The sequence below is a fragment of the Callospermophilus lateralis genome, unplaced genomic scaffold (genome assembly GCF_048772815.1).
Source record: "Callospermophilus lateralis isolate mCalLat2 unplaced genomic scaffold, mCalLat2.hap1 Scaffold_94, whole genome shotgun sequence".
In the NCBI taxonomy this organism is placed as follows: domain Eukaryota; kingdom Metazoa; phylum Chordata; class Mammalia; order Rodentia; family Sciuridae; genus Callospermophilus; species Callospermophilus lateralis.
Genome location: NW_027517559.1, coordinates 1571408 through 1589894, shown reverse-complemented (window position 1 = coordinate 1589894; position 18487 = coordinate 1571408). Strand labels below are relative to the sequence as shown.

The window sequence follows — 18487 nt, the reverse complement described above, 5'->3', positions numbered from 1 at the left end:
GATAACCTAGTTATTTTGAAATAGTTTAAATTTGGACAAATAATTGGTTGCTTATTAAGGACTAAATTACATTAGAACTCAATTCTTTCCTTTATTTGTGTATCTAGACAAATTAAAGGGGGCTGAACGAAGTAGTAAATGTCTTGTTCAGGTACTAGATATGGGGACATGTAAAAGTTAACCATAATTATATAGCCCGTATTTTAAATATTGTTCATTAAGTATCTAATTTAATTAAATTTTGGAGAGACTTTGCTCTGAGCATGATTTGCTAGTTATTAGCTACTGAATATAATCTCCCCACATAAAAAGAGGCAACATAGCCATGGCAATGCTCTGGTTTTCTTTAGGGAAATGTTTTTCAAATTGTGACTTACCATCCATTAATGGACCTGAAGTCCATCTAGCAGTTCTTAATCAACACTTAAATAGATTTAGCAGAAGCTAATATAATGTAGTAGAAAATATCACTTTGTAAGTTTCCCCAAAAGTTAAGAGGTTTTTAGTTCAAAGAACATTTGTGAGTTCATATGGAAAAAAGTAATCAAAACAATATTTATAGTAGGTCTACTTAACTGGAATATATTTAAGGATGATGTATTTAAAAACAGCAGGAATAAAAAGATCATCTCTAGAATTTATTAAAGTAAAAATAATAAGTAACTGAAGCATGATATCATATAGTTAAAAATTCCACTCAAATTATTTTCAAGTATGCTTATGGTGAGGAAACTGACTACATAAATGGAATTTAATAAGATTTCTCAAAGCCATTTCTTTATACTGTAATATATTTTGATTGTGTAAAAAATGTAGCATAATACTATCAAGTGTGATTGAATTTATAGGACTGAAATTAATCAGGGAAAAGATTTTAAAGTTATGTTTATTATACTACTGTATTATCAGAAAATTCATTTTGGCCTGGGGCAATATTATTGAATAAGTAAATGAGTTTTAAATAAATTAGCCTTTAGTTGATATATTAGAAAAAAATATTAAAATATTTATTCTCTTGCTATTACTTAGCTACCATAGTCATAACGGAGACCTGATAGAACTATTTTAGGTTGCTGGTGCTCATAATGAATGACATAGAGGAAAAAAGGTGAATGCTCCTGAGAAATAGACTTGAAAAGAATTAGGACTGCTTTTTACATTTCTCTATTTGGGTTTTATATGTTTTCTCTGATATAAGTGACTGATTCATAATGGGGTAGGGAGAGGGAGCATGGGAGGAATAGATGAACTCTAGATAAGGGAGAGGGGTGGGAGGGGAAGAGAGGGGGCAGGGAGTTAGAAATGATGGTGGAATGTGGTGGACATCATTATCCAAAGTACATGTATGAAGACATGAATTGGTGTGAACATACTTTATATACAGAGATATAAAAAAGTGTGCTATAAATTTTTTTAAAATATATATACATATTTTTAGTTGTAGATGAACACAATACTTTTATTTTATTTTTGCGTGGTGCTGAGGATGGGACCCAGTGCCCTACACATGCCAGGCAAGCACTCTATCACTGAGCCCCAGCCCCAGCCCCAGGGTTCTTTTCTAATTGTGGTTCGTGTTGATGTAGTGCCATGTGTTTTTAAAACCCAATCTAGATATCAGTCTATTTCATATGTTAACTGAAAAGTAGACTGAAAAATGTATCTTACAAACTTAAAGACTCTATTTATTAGTATTTTGTGAATGTCCCACCCAACTAACCTGCTCATGTACCATAAAAGTAATTCAAATTTAGGAGATAACATCCTGTTAATATTTTTCAGTAAATGGCATATTTAAGTCAGAATTTTTCCTATTTTCTACAAAAGACTTATAATTGCTATGAAATTAATAACATCAGGACTGCTATTTCAAACATTTAAAAATATTTATCCATTTTTTTCAATATTAAGTCACAATCAACACTTGTTATTTAAAAATTTAAATGGACTTGAAGAAAAGAATTAAAAGACTGCTCTGGATGGATATAGGACATGCAGTTTCATCCATTTCCTCTTCTCTTTGCTCCTCCTTTTATTTCCTATTTAATTATTTTCTAGTAGCAAAGTGAACTGAGAACAAAAAAGAGGATTTGATGTGTATTTCAACATTATAGCCTTGCTGGATATTCAGATACTGATAGGCAGATAAAATTAATTAGGCTGTATTGTTACCAGCACATTCAACTCTATTATTTTTTGCAGTAGAAAGATATCAGTAAAACGAAGTGAATTAATATAAAAATCGTTTTTACCTCAAAGGAAATGTGTATACCTTGGCTGTGTCCATTTTCAATCACAGGATATCTCATTGACTATTACGTTAATTTTATACAAAATTACACTTAAAAAGGAATATGGTTTGTTCATTTCATAAGGATGGATTTCGTATAAATATATAAATTTATCTTTCCTTTTGAGTTTTTAAAGAAATGTTTTGACCTTACTATGACTCCAAGTTAAAGTGGACACTGGCAGAACATTAAATGTCTTCATGCTTGGCCTTTGATAAGAGCTTAATAAGACAGAAGTTAATATCTTCCCAATTTATTAACTTTAAATTTCTTATTTACTTTAGAATTCCAAGATTTATAGAATAGTTTTTTTTAAAGGCTCACAAAGAGATGGAATTTTCTAGCTTTCTGTACTTTTATGAAAGTCTTTTAGTTGTGTAACTCCATGGCCAATATTAAGATCAGCCTCTTAATTATAAAATAAGTCAGTCATTTTTTCTTCCTTTCCTTTCCCCTCACACTAAATGGTTATCAGAGGGAAAGGGATGGTACTGAAGAATGAGAATATAACAGAATATATTATGTGAATATACAAATATGGCATAATGAATCCCATGACCTTGAATAATTTTAATGTACCAATAATTATTTTTTAAACAAGTATGGATATCACCCTTTTAAGGTGGAAAAGTTAATACCTTTATTTACTATAGGATTATTCAATTTTGTAGAAATATAAATACAAGTTCTGAAATAAAGATTTTCTGTCGTTTAGAATGAAAATGTGCCTCATTTCTTTCATCTTAACAACTCTTTTTCCACTTGTCTATTTTTCAATATTCTTTTGGAATTCTTAACAGTATTACTGGCTGAACCTCTGTTACTACTATCCTAACATTCTGAGACACATATGGCAATCTCATCCCATTTGGAGATTTTTCATTGACACTCATTAAAGCACAAAATCCGGCTTTATGTTAAGTAGGTGGGTTGCTACTCTACCAAAATGCCATTCTTGACCAAGCCCTTATGAATTGTTTGTAGTTGTCAAACTGGACAATGAAGCCTTTATATTCACTCTGTAATTAGCCAAAATAATTCTAGTTAAACTCTGGTAAAGAGATCTCTAGAATGAAATGAATGTAAAGTATCCATTCTTTATCTTTCTTTCTGGTTTCATTCTAACTCATGTTTTTATTCAAAAACAACCTTCTAAATTGCCTTTTTCACTGCTTTTCATGTTGCAGATTGAAAATGTTGATGTCTGCCTTAGTTTTCTAGCAGCCAGAGGAGTAAATGTTCAAGGTCTTTCTGCTGAAGGTAAGGAAAAGTACCATGTAGTCACAAGTGGCATTATTGTTATCTAAAAGTTTTTGTAATGTAAGAAATATAATCTTGGAATATATAACTCCTTCACATGCTAAAGGAAACTTATATATTTCCAAAATAACAGAAATATGAACACAATGGTAATTAATATATATTTTAATCACTTAAATGTTTTCCAGAATAACTTTTGTTATTGTGACTGAGTTCATGGGATGGGGGTGAATCAACACAGCCTATGTGTAATAACTAATGTTGAGTATGTTTAGATTACTAAGTAGATGAATAGATGGCTAGATCCATGTTGGGTAACAAATGGACATAAATGCAGGTAAAATAGTGTAAATAAAACTCAAATATGATTTTATCAGTAACATTTCTATAGTATAATCAAGTTAGTAGTCATAGCCAAATATTTTCAAGTTTAAATAAGTCACCATGAGTCTTAAGTGATTATAGGAATAGTTTTAACCACTATTATATGTAAACATTTAAAAATCATTAGAGATTTGAAAAATCATTACAAAAATTGAAATATATCAAAGTTGAAAGAGATTGAATTACTCTTGTGATTATTTCTTTGTTTTAGAGCCTCTTTTTCTTCCACATATAGAAGGGGCAAAATTTTGTAAAAAGTTAGCATACATTAGAAAAACTGCCATAATTGAAAATAAATGATGTTTCTATCTCCTTCCCTCCATCATCTGTCATTTTATTCTTCATCAATATTTATTCCATCTAGTCATTTGTCACTTTAAATCTTATATCTCAGGTGTATTAAAGTGTTATAAGCTTTTTGTATAAAAAAATTTTTACTTAGTAAAATACAAAATTTGGTAAGTTTTAGTAGACCTTTGCAAAATATTCAAATGCTGTTATTTTAAAAATCAGTTGTTGAGATTATGAAATAGCAAGTCCTTTTGGAACCTGCATCAAGAATAGTAACTTTTAGTTAGAATATGATTTATGTATTTAAAGTTATGATTTACATACTACTAAACACTTTAATAGTTCAGCTTTCACTACCATTAATTTGCTTTGAAAAGCTTTTGCCAGCATTTTTAGAAATATTAGACCATTTTAAGTATTTATAATTTTGTTTTCATTAGAATAAGAGAAGTTGTGTGTTTCTGAAATAATGGACATTTACTAGTTAGTTACTTCGTTCAGTTTCCCTTCTGTATTTAATTTTTCTAAAAGTTTCTTTCATATTTATATGCTATACTACATAATTAAACTATATATTTATGGCCAGTAAGCTTAGGTGTAAACCTAACTGGTGACTCTGTTACTTAGAATAATAATTGAATAAAATTTCCCAGGAAAATATTTTGCTTTCTAAGTGGGTAAAGGCAGGCTATAAATGCTGCCAATATTCATTTTATGTCTCTGCCTTCTCACATGATAACCTTTATCAATATAAGGTTACTACCACTTGTCTTTTAAAATTATATGATGCTCCAAAATGATGTTCTGAATTAAAAATGCATAATAGCAATGAATTTTCTTAAAAACTCTGCAAGCAAGATCATTGAGGTTTATAGGGTAAAATTAATAGTTTCTCACTATATCTTCAGATTGATGAAGACAACTTTTCTATATTATGGAAACAGAGGGGGCACTGGAGAGTAAAAGAACAGTTCAGTGGCACATTTTACAGGACTCTTCCCACTGCATCATTTGGGTGAACCAATAAACAATCCAAAGATCAAGAAACCCAAATAGCCTGTTAATGCTCCTAAACTCTATAAGGGGATATAAAACCTTGACCACGGAGGTAGATGTATTTTATTGACAATAGCAAGTTTTATTTAAAATATGATAAGAGGTTATATAGTTTTATTTGAAGTTTTTCTTAATTCTCTTTCTAATTGTTACATTATAAATGCAGAAGAAAAAAAGTAGGCTCATGTTGTAGCTGACTTTGTAAATTTAATCATTATTCAAAATGTTATTACTCAATATCTGCCCTTCATGTTAGAACTAGATTTCTACTTATATTTATTCACTTTTGTTATTTAGTGTGACATAAGCTGATGTTTATTATTTAATAATATATAACATGAATTAAAAATAGAAAGATTGGAACTTTAAAAATTGATACAGTATAGTCTTTTGTTAAATATATATGTAAATTTGGAAGATATAGACATATGTACATATGTAAAATAAATTGATCAGTGGGTGATTTAGAAAGAATGTTGGCTACTCTAAATCCAACTGAGGCATACCCACACCATAAGTATTTATAAATGTAAGATAAACAAAATTTAAGTAGTTTGTTTTCTTTAGTTCATAGTCATTGCAGTGTTGGGAACAGCTGTGTGTATTTATTTGTGAAGAAATCAGAGCACTAAATCAAATGATTAGCACAAGAGAGCAAGCACATCCATTTCCAAGAAGTTAACTCTAGGAAAATTGTAGTTCAGGGTCAGATAAAACAGCATTTCTGTTAGGTGAGTCTTGTTCTCTCTTCCTTCATCCCTTCATTCTCTTCCTGAAATTCCTAGCTACTTGGGAAGGTCAGCATGTTTCCAGAAATCCAGATTCCTTTGACACTGTGACCAAGACAATGAAGTCATAGTTCTGTCTTCATAGATTTGGTTTAAGAGGATTGCATATAGAATTTCATTTGTTAAAAAAGAATATATTCAATATATGATACTGTTTTTTGTATTTTCCATTTGTTACAGAAATAAGAAATGGAAACCTAAAAGCCACTCTAGGACTGTTTTTTAGTTTGTCTCGCTACAAACAGCAACAACACCATCAACAACAGTACTACCAGTCCTTGGTGGAACTTCAGCAGAGAGTCACTCACACTTCGCCTCAGTTGGAAGCCAATCAGGCCAAAACCCAACAAGATATGCAGTCCAGGTAAGGAAGGGTAGCAGAGAATGCAGGGAAAATTAGCTTGTCTAGATAAACTTGAGTTTTCTAAGTTATTTTTTGTCAACTTCAAAAATTTACTGATGTAGGTTTTTAGAGTGATGGAAATATTTGACTAATATTATAAAAGTTAAAACCACTCTTTTCTTTTTTTTTGGTTGGAAAAGCAATATCTATTATCCTTTAGGAGAAACATTTTTGTTTGTTTTCTTATAATAATTGTTGCTCTGTATCAAACTGTGTGAAATGTCTTTGGTGTAAGTAATGTCGCATGACTACTTCCTTCTATAAATCACTTTATTATTTAGAATGTGCTCTGAGTCCTGGTCTCCCGTTGCGTAGTTATCTTTTGTTGATGCTTCTGACTGATTAAATCTGTCATAAATGTCAGATCTGTTCAACATATGAATTTGACCATGTGGAAATCTACTGTTTTTAATTTAAGATTGTGTGTGTGTGTGTGTGTGTGTGTGTGTGTGTGTGTGTGGTGTGTTTGACAAAGAGAGAGAGACAGACAGACAGACAATGGGTATTTATATAAACAAACATGTATGTCTGTCTGATTTGAGTCTCTTGGCACATGTAAACACAGCCTAGGGTGGGGTGCTCAGAAATCTTTGCAACTTAGTAACCTTACTTTTTTCCCCTCAATTTGGAATTTTGGAATTTTATCAATCGGTATTCAATCAGGAAAAAAAAACAATAAGAGTTAAATAGATTTATTGTTTAGAATTAGGGTTCATGGTTGTCAGGACTGGATAAATAACTTTGAAATCTGACAGACAACCCAACTGGAAGGGCTAGTTACATTTTTCTTGTCATGCACTGAAACTGCTCAAGACAAGGCAAAATTTCTTCTCTCAAGGAAGCTTCAGTTCAACTTCTGGAACCTTTCACCAAATTGACTCCAGAGCATTCCAGTTATGTAAGATAATCTTCTTTACTTAAGGTCAACTGATTAGGAACTTTAATCACATCCCCAAAATATCTTCAAAGCAACACCCTTTATTGTCTGATGGAATATCCCAACAGACTTTATTGTCTGATGGAATAAATGGAACTGTAGCCTAACCTAATGGACACATCAAAAAAAAAAATGACCATAAAATGAAATGTAAGTTAACCAACTTTATGCAAATCAGAGCATTTGTTTATGAGCAATGGCTAGGACATTGTTAAAATTAACACTATTGAATAAATATGAATGAATATTAAGGACAGAGGATGTAAAGATGCTTTTCAGGAGGGGGGATAGTAAAGGATAGGAAAGGCAGCAGAATACAACAGACACTAGTATGACAATTTATAAATCAATGGAAGTGTAACTGATGTGATTCTGCAATCTGTATACGGGGTAAAAATGGGAGTTCATAACCCACTTGACTCAAAGTGTGAAATATGATATATCAAGAACTATGTAATGTTTTGAACAACCAACAATTAAAAAAAAGAAAAAAAAATATACATATAGTGGAAACGTGTAAACATTTAAGTTTTTTCATCTTAGAATCCAAGCATAAAACCTAGTAATACTCCATTTACCCTGAATTTGTTGTTGGTAATAAATTTCAACCCAAAAACTAAAATGTACAGACCACCTTACACTTATTGCAATTCTTCAACCATTGAGAAATCACCTTCCCTTTTAACCAGTCACTCAGCTCTCATTAGAATTTGTTTGCTACTTTATATCAAGTACTATTTCTTTCTCTATATTCATATGTAAGTTTTATTCTCTTTGGGAAATTTTTATTAATTGGTAAGTTTTAAATCTATGAAAAATGATCATATTCTTAGCAAAAACATAGTATGTACTATAAAGTCCCTGGAGTGTTGGGAGATGGTTATCATTGTTCAGGAATTCAGATAGCCTTCCAGTCTTGTCTTGACTTTCTGTGATGTCAAGAAAAATTGTACCAGAGTCAAATTTTAAAAACTTGTTAATGTAAGTTCCTTGAACCTCAATAATCAAGAAGATAAAACAGGAAACACCATTTCATATTTACTAGGTGTATGTGTGTTTTTGGTATAAAGATACATAAATTTTGAAAAGTTCTCGAAATAATATTTCATAGAATTTGGTTTAAGCAATTCAAATGGATAAGAGGCAAGAAAAGTAACTGAAGAAATAACTTAAGTAATTTTCTACAAATCATATTGATGCTGGAAGTGCTATGGAATATCATTGGGAGGTACTTTACCTCACTGTTTCTTTATCTGTCATGAAGAATTTTTTGTCTGGATTTTCTTGTTCAAAATTTCCCGGTAATTATGACCATTCGGAGGAAAGGTTTCCTTTCCTATCTCTCTGGCTATTATGAAATTGTAAGATATTTTAAAATATGATAGTTAGAGATTTTACACTATTTTAGGGAAAGATATTTTGTTTTTAATGCAAGATTTTATGAAAAGTATTCTTTTCATCAATATACTTTAAGGTGGAACTAAACATTTGGATAATTTTTCTTCGAATAAATAGGATTAAGCTGCTTTTTAACTGATATTTAATAGGTTTGTGTGGTGCTCACTTTACTGAATGCAGTACTCATGACCCTGATATAAAGGAATTCAAAGTCAGTTTTTATACAATTTATTATACATTTTGAAGAATGTTATATTTCAGGTATTAATATATAGTCTCATTCATATATATTTGGTGTATACTGAATTAGTCCAAGAATTATAATTTATGTAGAATTATCTGTAACAATATAATTAAGGAATTTTTCAAAAGTTCATAGTGATAACATGCATGGGAAAGAAATGTAGTATTTTTGTGTTAAAACCAAGAGAATTAATGCAGAAAAATATCTCAGTGACACATTTATCTTCATTTTCTGGAGGCATGAGTCATAAATCATGATTTATGATGCCTTTGTATTGATTTCTCTGAAGTAAATAGTTTAGATGAAAGCTTGTTGTATTTTTTTGGAAAATGTTCTCATTTTTTCTGTAGACTAATAAAAATTTCTTAGGGCACTTTGTTTCATTTCAGTGAGAGCACTTTGGTTTTGTTCTCTTTATTTAAAATAAATTGTATATATCTCCATAATATTTATGTTACACAATAAGAATTTTTAATTTAGTTTTGCTATTTTGAAAATAACTCCAGTTGTTTTCAAACAATTTAAACATCTTTCATATAAACATTTCAATCTGAAGGTTAAGAAGTGAAATTTACAAAAGAAAACAATATCCAACATGAAATAGGAGGAATAGAATGTGGACAGCAGACTGTCTTCCTCTCGCCTGTCAGCTCCCTTTCACTGAGTGTGTACACAGCACTGTGGGCGTGTGGGTGTATCTGCAGACCTGTGAGTATGAATGCATATGTGTGGCCTGTTCAAATCACATCTAAAGCTCTAACTATCCAGTGCTCCTGTGGAATCAGACTCTGAGAACTGGATCCTAATTCTACCAATTCCAAATTATATAATCGTTCAACTTCTTTGTGCTTAAGTTTCTCACTTGTTAGAAAAGAATTTACAATGACACTGATGTCATAAGGTTGTTTAGAGGTTACATGTACACATTAAACACTTTGAACTTGCCTGGCACATGTTATTCCCTGGTACAAATCCTGAAAATAGTTTCTCAGGGTGCAGTCCTATTCCCATCTTAGGAAGCCTGCTCTACCCAGTTCCTCTGCCTAGAGCACAATTCCCCAGTATGCCCATGGCTAACCCTCTTACCTCCTTTAAGTTAATTGCTCACATGTTACCTTCTCAACCACACTTACTTTAAGCTTACTTTTAATGCTACAGTCTACTCATCCCCACTCCACGTTGGATGTTGCTATACTTTCTCTTTTTCTGTAGTTCTAATTACTCTCTACTTAAGATTTACTTAATATTTATATTCCTTGTTCACTACCCCACTGCCCCCCTTCTAGAATGGAAGCCCTGTAAGGACACCAGGAGTTTTCTTTTTTGGCTACTGCTATAGTCCCAAGGTTAGCACAGACTCTGACACTTAATAGGTTCTTGATAATTAAATGTCAAATGAATTATTGTAAGATCTATGAATCTGTGTTATTGCTGCTTCCAATGTAAAGCAGGAAAGCTTTATGAGATTTATAGTTATACAGTCACAGAAAGACAAATACCATATAGTCTCACTTATTTGTGAAAGCTAAAAACAGAGAATAGAATAGTTGTTACTAGGGACAGAGAAAGTTGTGGGGGGAGATGGAGATGAAGAGAGGTTGGTTAATCAGAACAGGAGTGGAGCTTGATAAGAGGTGTAACTTCTAACTTTTTATAACACCTATGTAACATTTTATATAGGTTAACTATAGTTAACAGCAATTAATTAACTATTTCCAAATAGCTAATAGAAAGGATTTTTAATGTTTCCAGCACAAAGAAATGACTAATGCCAATTACTCCAATCTGATCATTACACATTATATACATTTAATGAAAGTCACACTATACCCCACAAATATGCACAAATATTTTGTGTCAATTGAAAAAAAATATAAAAAATAACCATAAAAATAATTATAAGTAAAATTTGAAGACATTAAAAATTAAACCTATATGTATTTATAAAATTAGTAAAGATCACTGGATATGTTTTTGATTTGAGAGTACTCATGATATTGACCACCTGTTAGTTTCAACATAGTTTACAGTGGGACCATCTGAGATTGCCAACACACACTGAACTCTTTGCTGCTATCCTAATTTATCCCATATCATATCATTCTTAGGTCATTTGTCTATTTAATGTAAACATTAGCTTCCCTTTGTTTCTGATTGTTATGTGTGGTAGTCACTCTGAGGTGTGGCTGCCTCCAATATTGAATGTGACTTCTGTTTGGTGTAGGGTACCAAGATGGTTAGCATTTTGGTAATGGTGAAAAATAAATAAGCAATGTGAGTGAAGTGCTTGGCAGCATAATGTCACTGCCAATTTAAAGCCACTTAATGTTTATAATTTCTTTTTTTGTCATGCCTTGTTTAGATGCACTGATTAAGAAAACTGATACATCTTTAAAAATGACACATCTAAGTCAATTTTTATTACAGACTAGTAAAAACATACTGATACTATAACTAATTTGACATAAAAGTATCATCTCTGAAGATGTTCAGTTTGTTAGTAAATAATATTATTATGAAGAATTGCCTTTATCTTGGCAATATAATTTAAAGTTACAAAAGGAAAAATACTTTTTAAAGCCACATGATTTGAATTATGTGGTTTGAATTAATGATAAATGAGGAAAAGTGGATATCTTGAACACTGATCAGCTTTATCATTTGACTTAATTATCTACTTGCATTAAAATATCTAATTAAATACAGAATGTATATTTAAATAAAACTGGGTCTCAGATTCTAAATTTGCTAAATTCTTCTGAGGAACATATTTGGTTATATTTGGAGTGGTCAAAATTTATTAAATAAGTAAGTTCTCAAAAATTTCAGTCTATTTAATAATTAGATTTAATTTAAATTTGGTGTTCTTTGAACAAACTTCAAATGGATGAAATTTAAACACCTTAGTATAATACAAAATATTAACCATCTTATTTTTATTTATTTAATATTAAAAATCCAGCTCATTCTATAGTTCTAGCTTTTCTTTTTATTTTTTTGAAAAAGGGTAGGTTAAAATTTCACTCTTCAGGAAGGTAAATATGAGAAATGCTTTAATGAAGTCCAAAAAAATTTTCTATAAGTGTTGGAATCATGGTTATTTTCTATTATCATTAATTAGGAGATGGAAGAAATCCTCTTTGTTGTTCTATAATACATGGTAAAAAGAATCCTATAATTTTCAAACTCAGAAGAATTATTTCCATCAAGAAATATGTCTTGGGCATTTCTACTGATAATACTTTTTCATCTATTCCATTTTGACAAAAGAGGAAAGGAAAAAAGTTAAATTTCAGTAAAACTATATACAATACCTGGCACATGAAACCAGCAGACAGTACCTGGTAAATGAATGTATGATTCTGCTAAGAATATCTAGGAATACACACCATAGTGAAAATAGTTATAAGATGAAAATTTATTTTTCTTAGGTACTAATTAGGTAAATATAAAGTATTATGATGCTAGCACATAGAAAACATTTATTTGCCAAACAGCATTTATTTGCCAAAACCTAAAAAAAAAGAGTGTGTGTGTGTGTGTGTGTGTGTGTGTGTGTGTGTGTGTGTGATTTTTCTTAAAATGCAGGCCCTTTAGCTTAATTTTGGTTGAGATTATTAAATTACTTTTCATCCTGTTATCAAAGAGTTGGCCACTTTTATCAGTTTACAAGGGGTAGTATTAAATCACATGAAGAAATGTTTTAGTTTATGCTTTATAGAATTAAAACATAAAGGAAACAGTAGAATGTGAAAACGGAAGTAAGAAATCACTTAGATGACAGAAGTGACAAAAGCAGGGATCACAGTGAGTCTTTCTAAATGAAAAATAGTTATTTTAGGAGTTTCAGAAATTATAGGGGCTAGGGTTGTGGCTCAGTGGTGGAGCACTTGCCTAGCATTTGTGAGGCATTGGATTTGATTCTTAGCACCGCATATAAATAATTGAATGAAATAAAGGCCCATCAACATCTAAAACAAATTATGATGTCTACAGAAGGTCATCTGTCTTTCTACTTTTCATTTTTTAAGAGCAAATAAAAAGTGTGTTCACTTTCTGTGTGAGAAGAACTTCCTCCTGTAGGACTCATAACTTTAATTGCAAAATCCCTGGTTACATGTTCTCTGAGTGACCGTTCCCTTCCCAGCCCCTTCCTAAGGTTCTCATGACCCCTGCCACACACATTGCTCTTGGAGCCTTCTTCCCATTGAGGACATTTGCCTTCCAGGGGTTCTTTTCCAGGAAACATCATTTCATTCTGGGAGATTCACTCTAAAACTGGGACGGTTTACAGCTTTGCAGCCTGGGGTTATAAATCTTGAAAAGTATATAAGGAAGTTTAATTTAAGATGACAGGAAGGCTCTGGTAATTTAAGCCTTCATGAACCTGGCTTCAATTAGTTGCTTGACTCAGTTCTGTGTTGTGGCCTATAGTGTGTTCTTTTAAAAGTCAGTGAATCAATTAAACTTTAAACAAAACAGAAAAAGGAAAAGGGACATTTATGAATCTTAACACAACAAAAGCAGGATTTTTTTTCAGTCATAGATACAATTGAAAAGAAAGAGTTTCTTCTTTGATGGAATTTGAAAATCAAGAGTGGGGTGTTTAATCAAAAATATGTGTGATGGGAGGGGAGGGAAAGGGATGGGGGATAGGAAAAATAGTAGAATGTAACAGATATCATTAATGTATATATATAACTACATGACCAATATGATTCTGCAACATGTACACTCAGAAAAATGAGAAATTTTATCCCATCTACATATGATATATCAAAGTGCATAAATGCATTCTACTGTCATATATAACTAATTAAAACAAATAAATTTTTTTAAAAAATGTGACCATGATCCTGAGCATACAACAAACACATACATACTTTGGTTCAGTTCTATGCTTTTATTTCATTATCTAGACAGCTTGAGAACCCTGAATAATTATGTTTTTGTAGAAAAAGACACATTTGTATAGTTTTTGTCATAAAGAGTCTGGCAAACTGTATTTAAATCCTACCTGTCTATTCCCAGTGGAGTGGCACTGGACAGGTGGAGTTAATCTGCTCAAATTCTGGTCTCCTTACCTGAAATACTAGAATGGTGATAACTGCCCCATGAGGGTGTTGAAGAGACTGCATGAACAGATTTATGGGTAAAATGCCTACTTAGCATACCACTTAGCATCTAATAAACAAACTAGCTGTTTTTAACTTTCCTTCTCCCACTTAAAGAACATGTCACATATATAACAAAATACATTGACCCACATTAGAAACATTGCTTATCTCATCACTGTTGCCTCTTTTGTCACATTCTGTAATCACACATGTGCATTCCACTTCTAAATTTATTTAATATATTAAAATAATTCACAATAATATCCTCATAATTAAAAATAATAATCTATTAATAATGCTTACTCCTTTCCAAGTCATCTAACTATACACAGGTAACCCCTTTAATTATTTTAGGTATTACTTTTTCATATATTTTATTGTGTTTTAAGTATTATCTTTAGTAGTTACTCTCACATAAGTGAATATAGTACTTCTAGAATAGTTCTTATTTATCTGTTTTGGTCATTATATTTTGATTCACAATTCTCCATCTATCACTCTTCATTTGTTTATTTAAAAATATTCTTTAAACCCTTAGGATGCTGCAAATAATCTGATGGGCACTGGAAATATGGTAGAGGATGAAATAGATTTTTAAAATCTTTGTTCTCTTGAAGCTCCCATTCTAGTCATGGGTGACAAACAGTGGAAAATGAAGTATGTAGTAATAATTTTGACACTGATGTTGGAGAAAAAGAAATCAGAAAAGGGGTCATCAGGCCTAAGAGATACATTTTTGCAAATTTAAATAGGATACTGAGGAGGACCTCACTGAGATGATGATACCAATCCCAGATAACAAGAGTACTAGGTGTTTAATAACAGCAAGGGTTTCAGGCTGACAGATGAACTAGCCCTCCAACCCCGAGTTAGGAGCCTGTTTGGTTTACATCAAAAAGAGAAAACATCCAGTTGGAATGGTTCAGAGGAAAGGAAGCCAAAGAGTAGGATATAATTCAAAAAAAGACAAGTAAGACGTTAGTATGGCTCTGTCATCACTGTAAAGACAGGCTTAATCCTGGCAAGCTGGAAAGCTAGTGCTCCATGAGGAGGATACAAACAGAAAAAGGAAAGCATCCCTCTCGCTATTGTAGTGAGAATGGGATGCATTGGGAAAGGAGATAGCATAGTATCATGGAGAAAAGCTTGGACTACCATAGTAGAAATGGAGAGAAGTTCCAAATGTATTTTAATGGCAGTCTCAGTGAAATAAACTGACAGATTTCTAATGGAAAGAGTCAACAGGAAGGAGATGCTAACATTGTTAGTATTGGCTGTTAGAAAATGGGACTTTCATTTATTGACTGAAAAGAATGTAGGAAGAGCAGTTTTGGTAGTGGAATGTAAAATATCCGCTTATTGATGTGTCAACTTAGAAAAGTCTGTGAGTTATATCTGGCTGGAAATATTAAGGAGACCATTGGAACTGCCAGACTGAAGTTTAAGTTTATAGATAAAAATTCTGGAGATATTACCTATAAAATTTATAAAAATCTATGAGACTAGACAATAAACTCAGCATAATCTGAATACAGATGAAGATAACTAAGGTGTTGGGTGAGGAGACCACCAATGATTAGAGATTAAGGAAACAGCAAGACCTGGAAGAGGAAATTTTAACAGTTCAGATAGTAAATTGGGAAGAAAACCAGGAAAACTTTGTGTCATGGAAAGCAAGTGAAGGAACCATTCCAAGGAGTAGGGAAAGATGGATGGGAATAGTTAATATGTAGCCCCATCATGTTGCAATTGCTGTTCTAAATAGTTTTCACCCACATTCAATCTTTTATAATCCTCATGGCAATCCTGTGTATAACACAGGCACTGATCTTACTTTTCAGAGAAGGAAACTGAAAAATGAAAAGATCAATTAAAGTGTACAGAGTTTCACAGAGACTAATCTCTCAACTGAATCCAGGAAATCTCGCAACAGACCTTGTATTGGTAACCATTATCTGCTGGACCTCAATAGTATCAAATATTGCAAATCAGAAGGATGAGTGCTAAGACCTGACCCAGGGATTTTGCACTGGAGATGTAAAAAAAATTTCATTTGTTCTTTTTAGTTATACATGACAGTAGAATCTATTTTGACATATTTATACAAACATGAAATGTATCTTATTCTAATTAGAATCCCAGTCTTGTGGATGTACAAGATGTTGAGATTCACTATGGAATATTCATATATGTACATAGGAAAGTTATGTCAGCTACATTCAGTAGAATAGTCCCTTTGGTAACTAGATTGGCATCTGTTCAATAGAGAACTAGAGAGAGGAATTATAGAAAGATATATACGATTTTTGAATTATAGATATATGTAATTTTTATCAATTAAGGTATGTTTATTTGCACATAAACAAGCCTTTCTAGGAATGCTTCTGAGGTAGTAATATTCTATTCTTTTAGTTTTTTTAATTTGTTAGCTTTGTAAATTTGTAAAGCAAAATAATATCTTTATTGCTTTTCAATGAACTATGGAGTAACTTTTGTCATTCTATTTAGTAAAACATGAGATTAACACTTTTGTTCAGTTTCCATGCATGCACTAACAATTTCCAAGCCATTTTTCATTTTCAATATTTATAATATTAACATTCTATTTTGTACATGCAAGAGATTTTTGTACATTCTTGATATAGGTTGATTCTAAACGTTGAAAACCAGTGGAGTGTTTATATAATAAACACGTTTTATAAACATGTTCTGCAGAATCAAGACAAATCTGACTCTTTCCTTTTCAAGGCCTTTCTAAAAGTCTAGAGAATATTTATATTTGTTTGAATTTAAGCATAAAACGACAGATATTTTAAATATGGGGCATGGCTCATTTTATAATGCTCCATGGGCATCATTCCAAGCAAACTAAGGAATCCCTGCATTTCAGCAGCATCTTTTCTGTATTTTTTGTTTTACTTATTCCTGGAATTATTCATTTATTATAGTTAAAACTCTTTCTTATTTGTTCAGATGGTTAGTTTTGTTTTGTTTTTGCCCATTAAAACCCCTGGCCATAGAATGATCACAGACATGGATTGATAGGCATTAATTTAATTTCCCCCTTTTCTGGAATTTCCTAGTCTGGCTTCCCTACTTACTCTTTCATACTGAACCCTCCCACAATGTGTGCATAGGGTAAGGCTTTCTTTACTCTTCATTAAGCCGTTTATTTTGGTTCTCCAAAATCTGCTCAACACTCTTGTTCCTCAATGGCCCTTTTCTTCTGTCCTGTTTTGCTTCATGTTATAAACTTAAACTTTTGTTTTTCCTTTATCAATACATTAGTGCATTAGTGGCACCAAATAAGGTAAAAGAGAGTTACACATAAGTCTAAATCTCAAAAAAAAAAGGAAACATATTTTCCTTAAGATCAAAATCAATGAACTGAACTATTTTCTGGTTATAATATGAAGCATCATAATTATGTGCTATCTTTCCAAAGTAATTACTGAATTGAAATATATTTTAAAGTATTAAACTGGCTCTTGATTTAGAGAATTTAAGTGATTATATATTAGGGATTTAGTGTCTAAATAAAAACAAATAGCCAGGTTTTTATAACTTAGTCTTAAAGCTGCCAATCTTGTTTTTAATGTGAAATGTGTGTGATCATGGAGCTGTGATTCACATACACTGGTTTGTAATTCACCATTTATTTAAAATGTTACCACAGGACATTCTGATTTCCTGTGTATACATTTCATGGGTGTTTTTTCCCTAACGTTAATTTGGTTCTAATCATAAACACTTGATTTTTAGTGTTTTAAAGGCACTCTCTTCTTAAGTAAAGTACTAGCAGTAGACTTATTGTACTTGTAATTTTATATCAAATGAAATAATTTTATTAATAGATTATTGCATATTAATCTATTAATTTCTTACAATGGAAAATATAACTGTCTTAAAAACTATACTATTCTTTCCTGTAACTGGATATACAAGGAAATCCAAGTTGTAATCAGGGACAAGTAAGTACAGTAGAATTGGATCTTGGTGCCTGCACATTTCAGCAACTGAAGTCATTTTGATTTTGAGACTTTAACCATTGGTTAAGGTCCTGTCTTCATTGCAAAGCTCACTTTCAACACTAGCTTCTTTGTATTTTCTTCCTTCCTTCTGCTCACTGTCTCCCACTTTCTGATTGACCTCTTAGCCTCATAAGGTAGAGTTTTAAAACCAGTCTTATCTCCCTGCTGGTTCTCAAGGCTGGGAGGCAGACTTGACCAAAGCTTACCATGAGAAATGTTTTGAGGGTACAGTCTCCCCTAAATAATTTGTAACTGATTGTTGTGATTATTATATTTACTTTGCCATA

At 31.7% G+C, this 18487-nt stretch overlaps 1 protein-coding gene across 1 annotated transcript in view; it reads left to right on the top strand.

Moving 5' to 3' along the window:
- LOC143641284 (neuron navigator 3-like) overlaps nucleotides 1–18487 on the top strand; it is a 234832-nt gene that overhangs the window by 13129 nt on the left and 203216 nt on the right. The window contains 2 exon segments of the mRNA XM_077108561.1: nucleotides 3479–3551; nucleotides 6251–6434. Of these exon segments, the coding sequence (XP_076964676.1) occupies nucleotides 3479–3551; nucleotides 6251–6434 (257 nt within the window).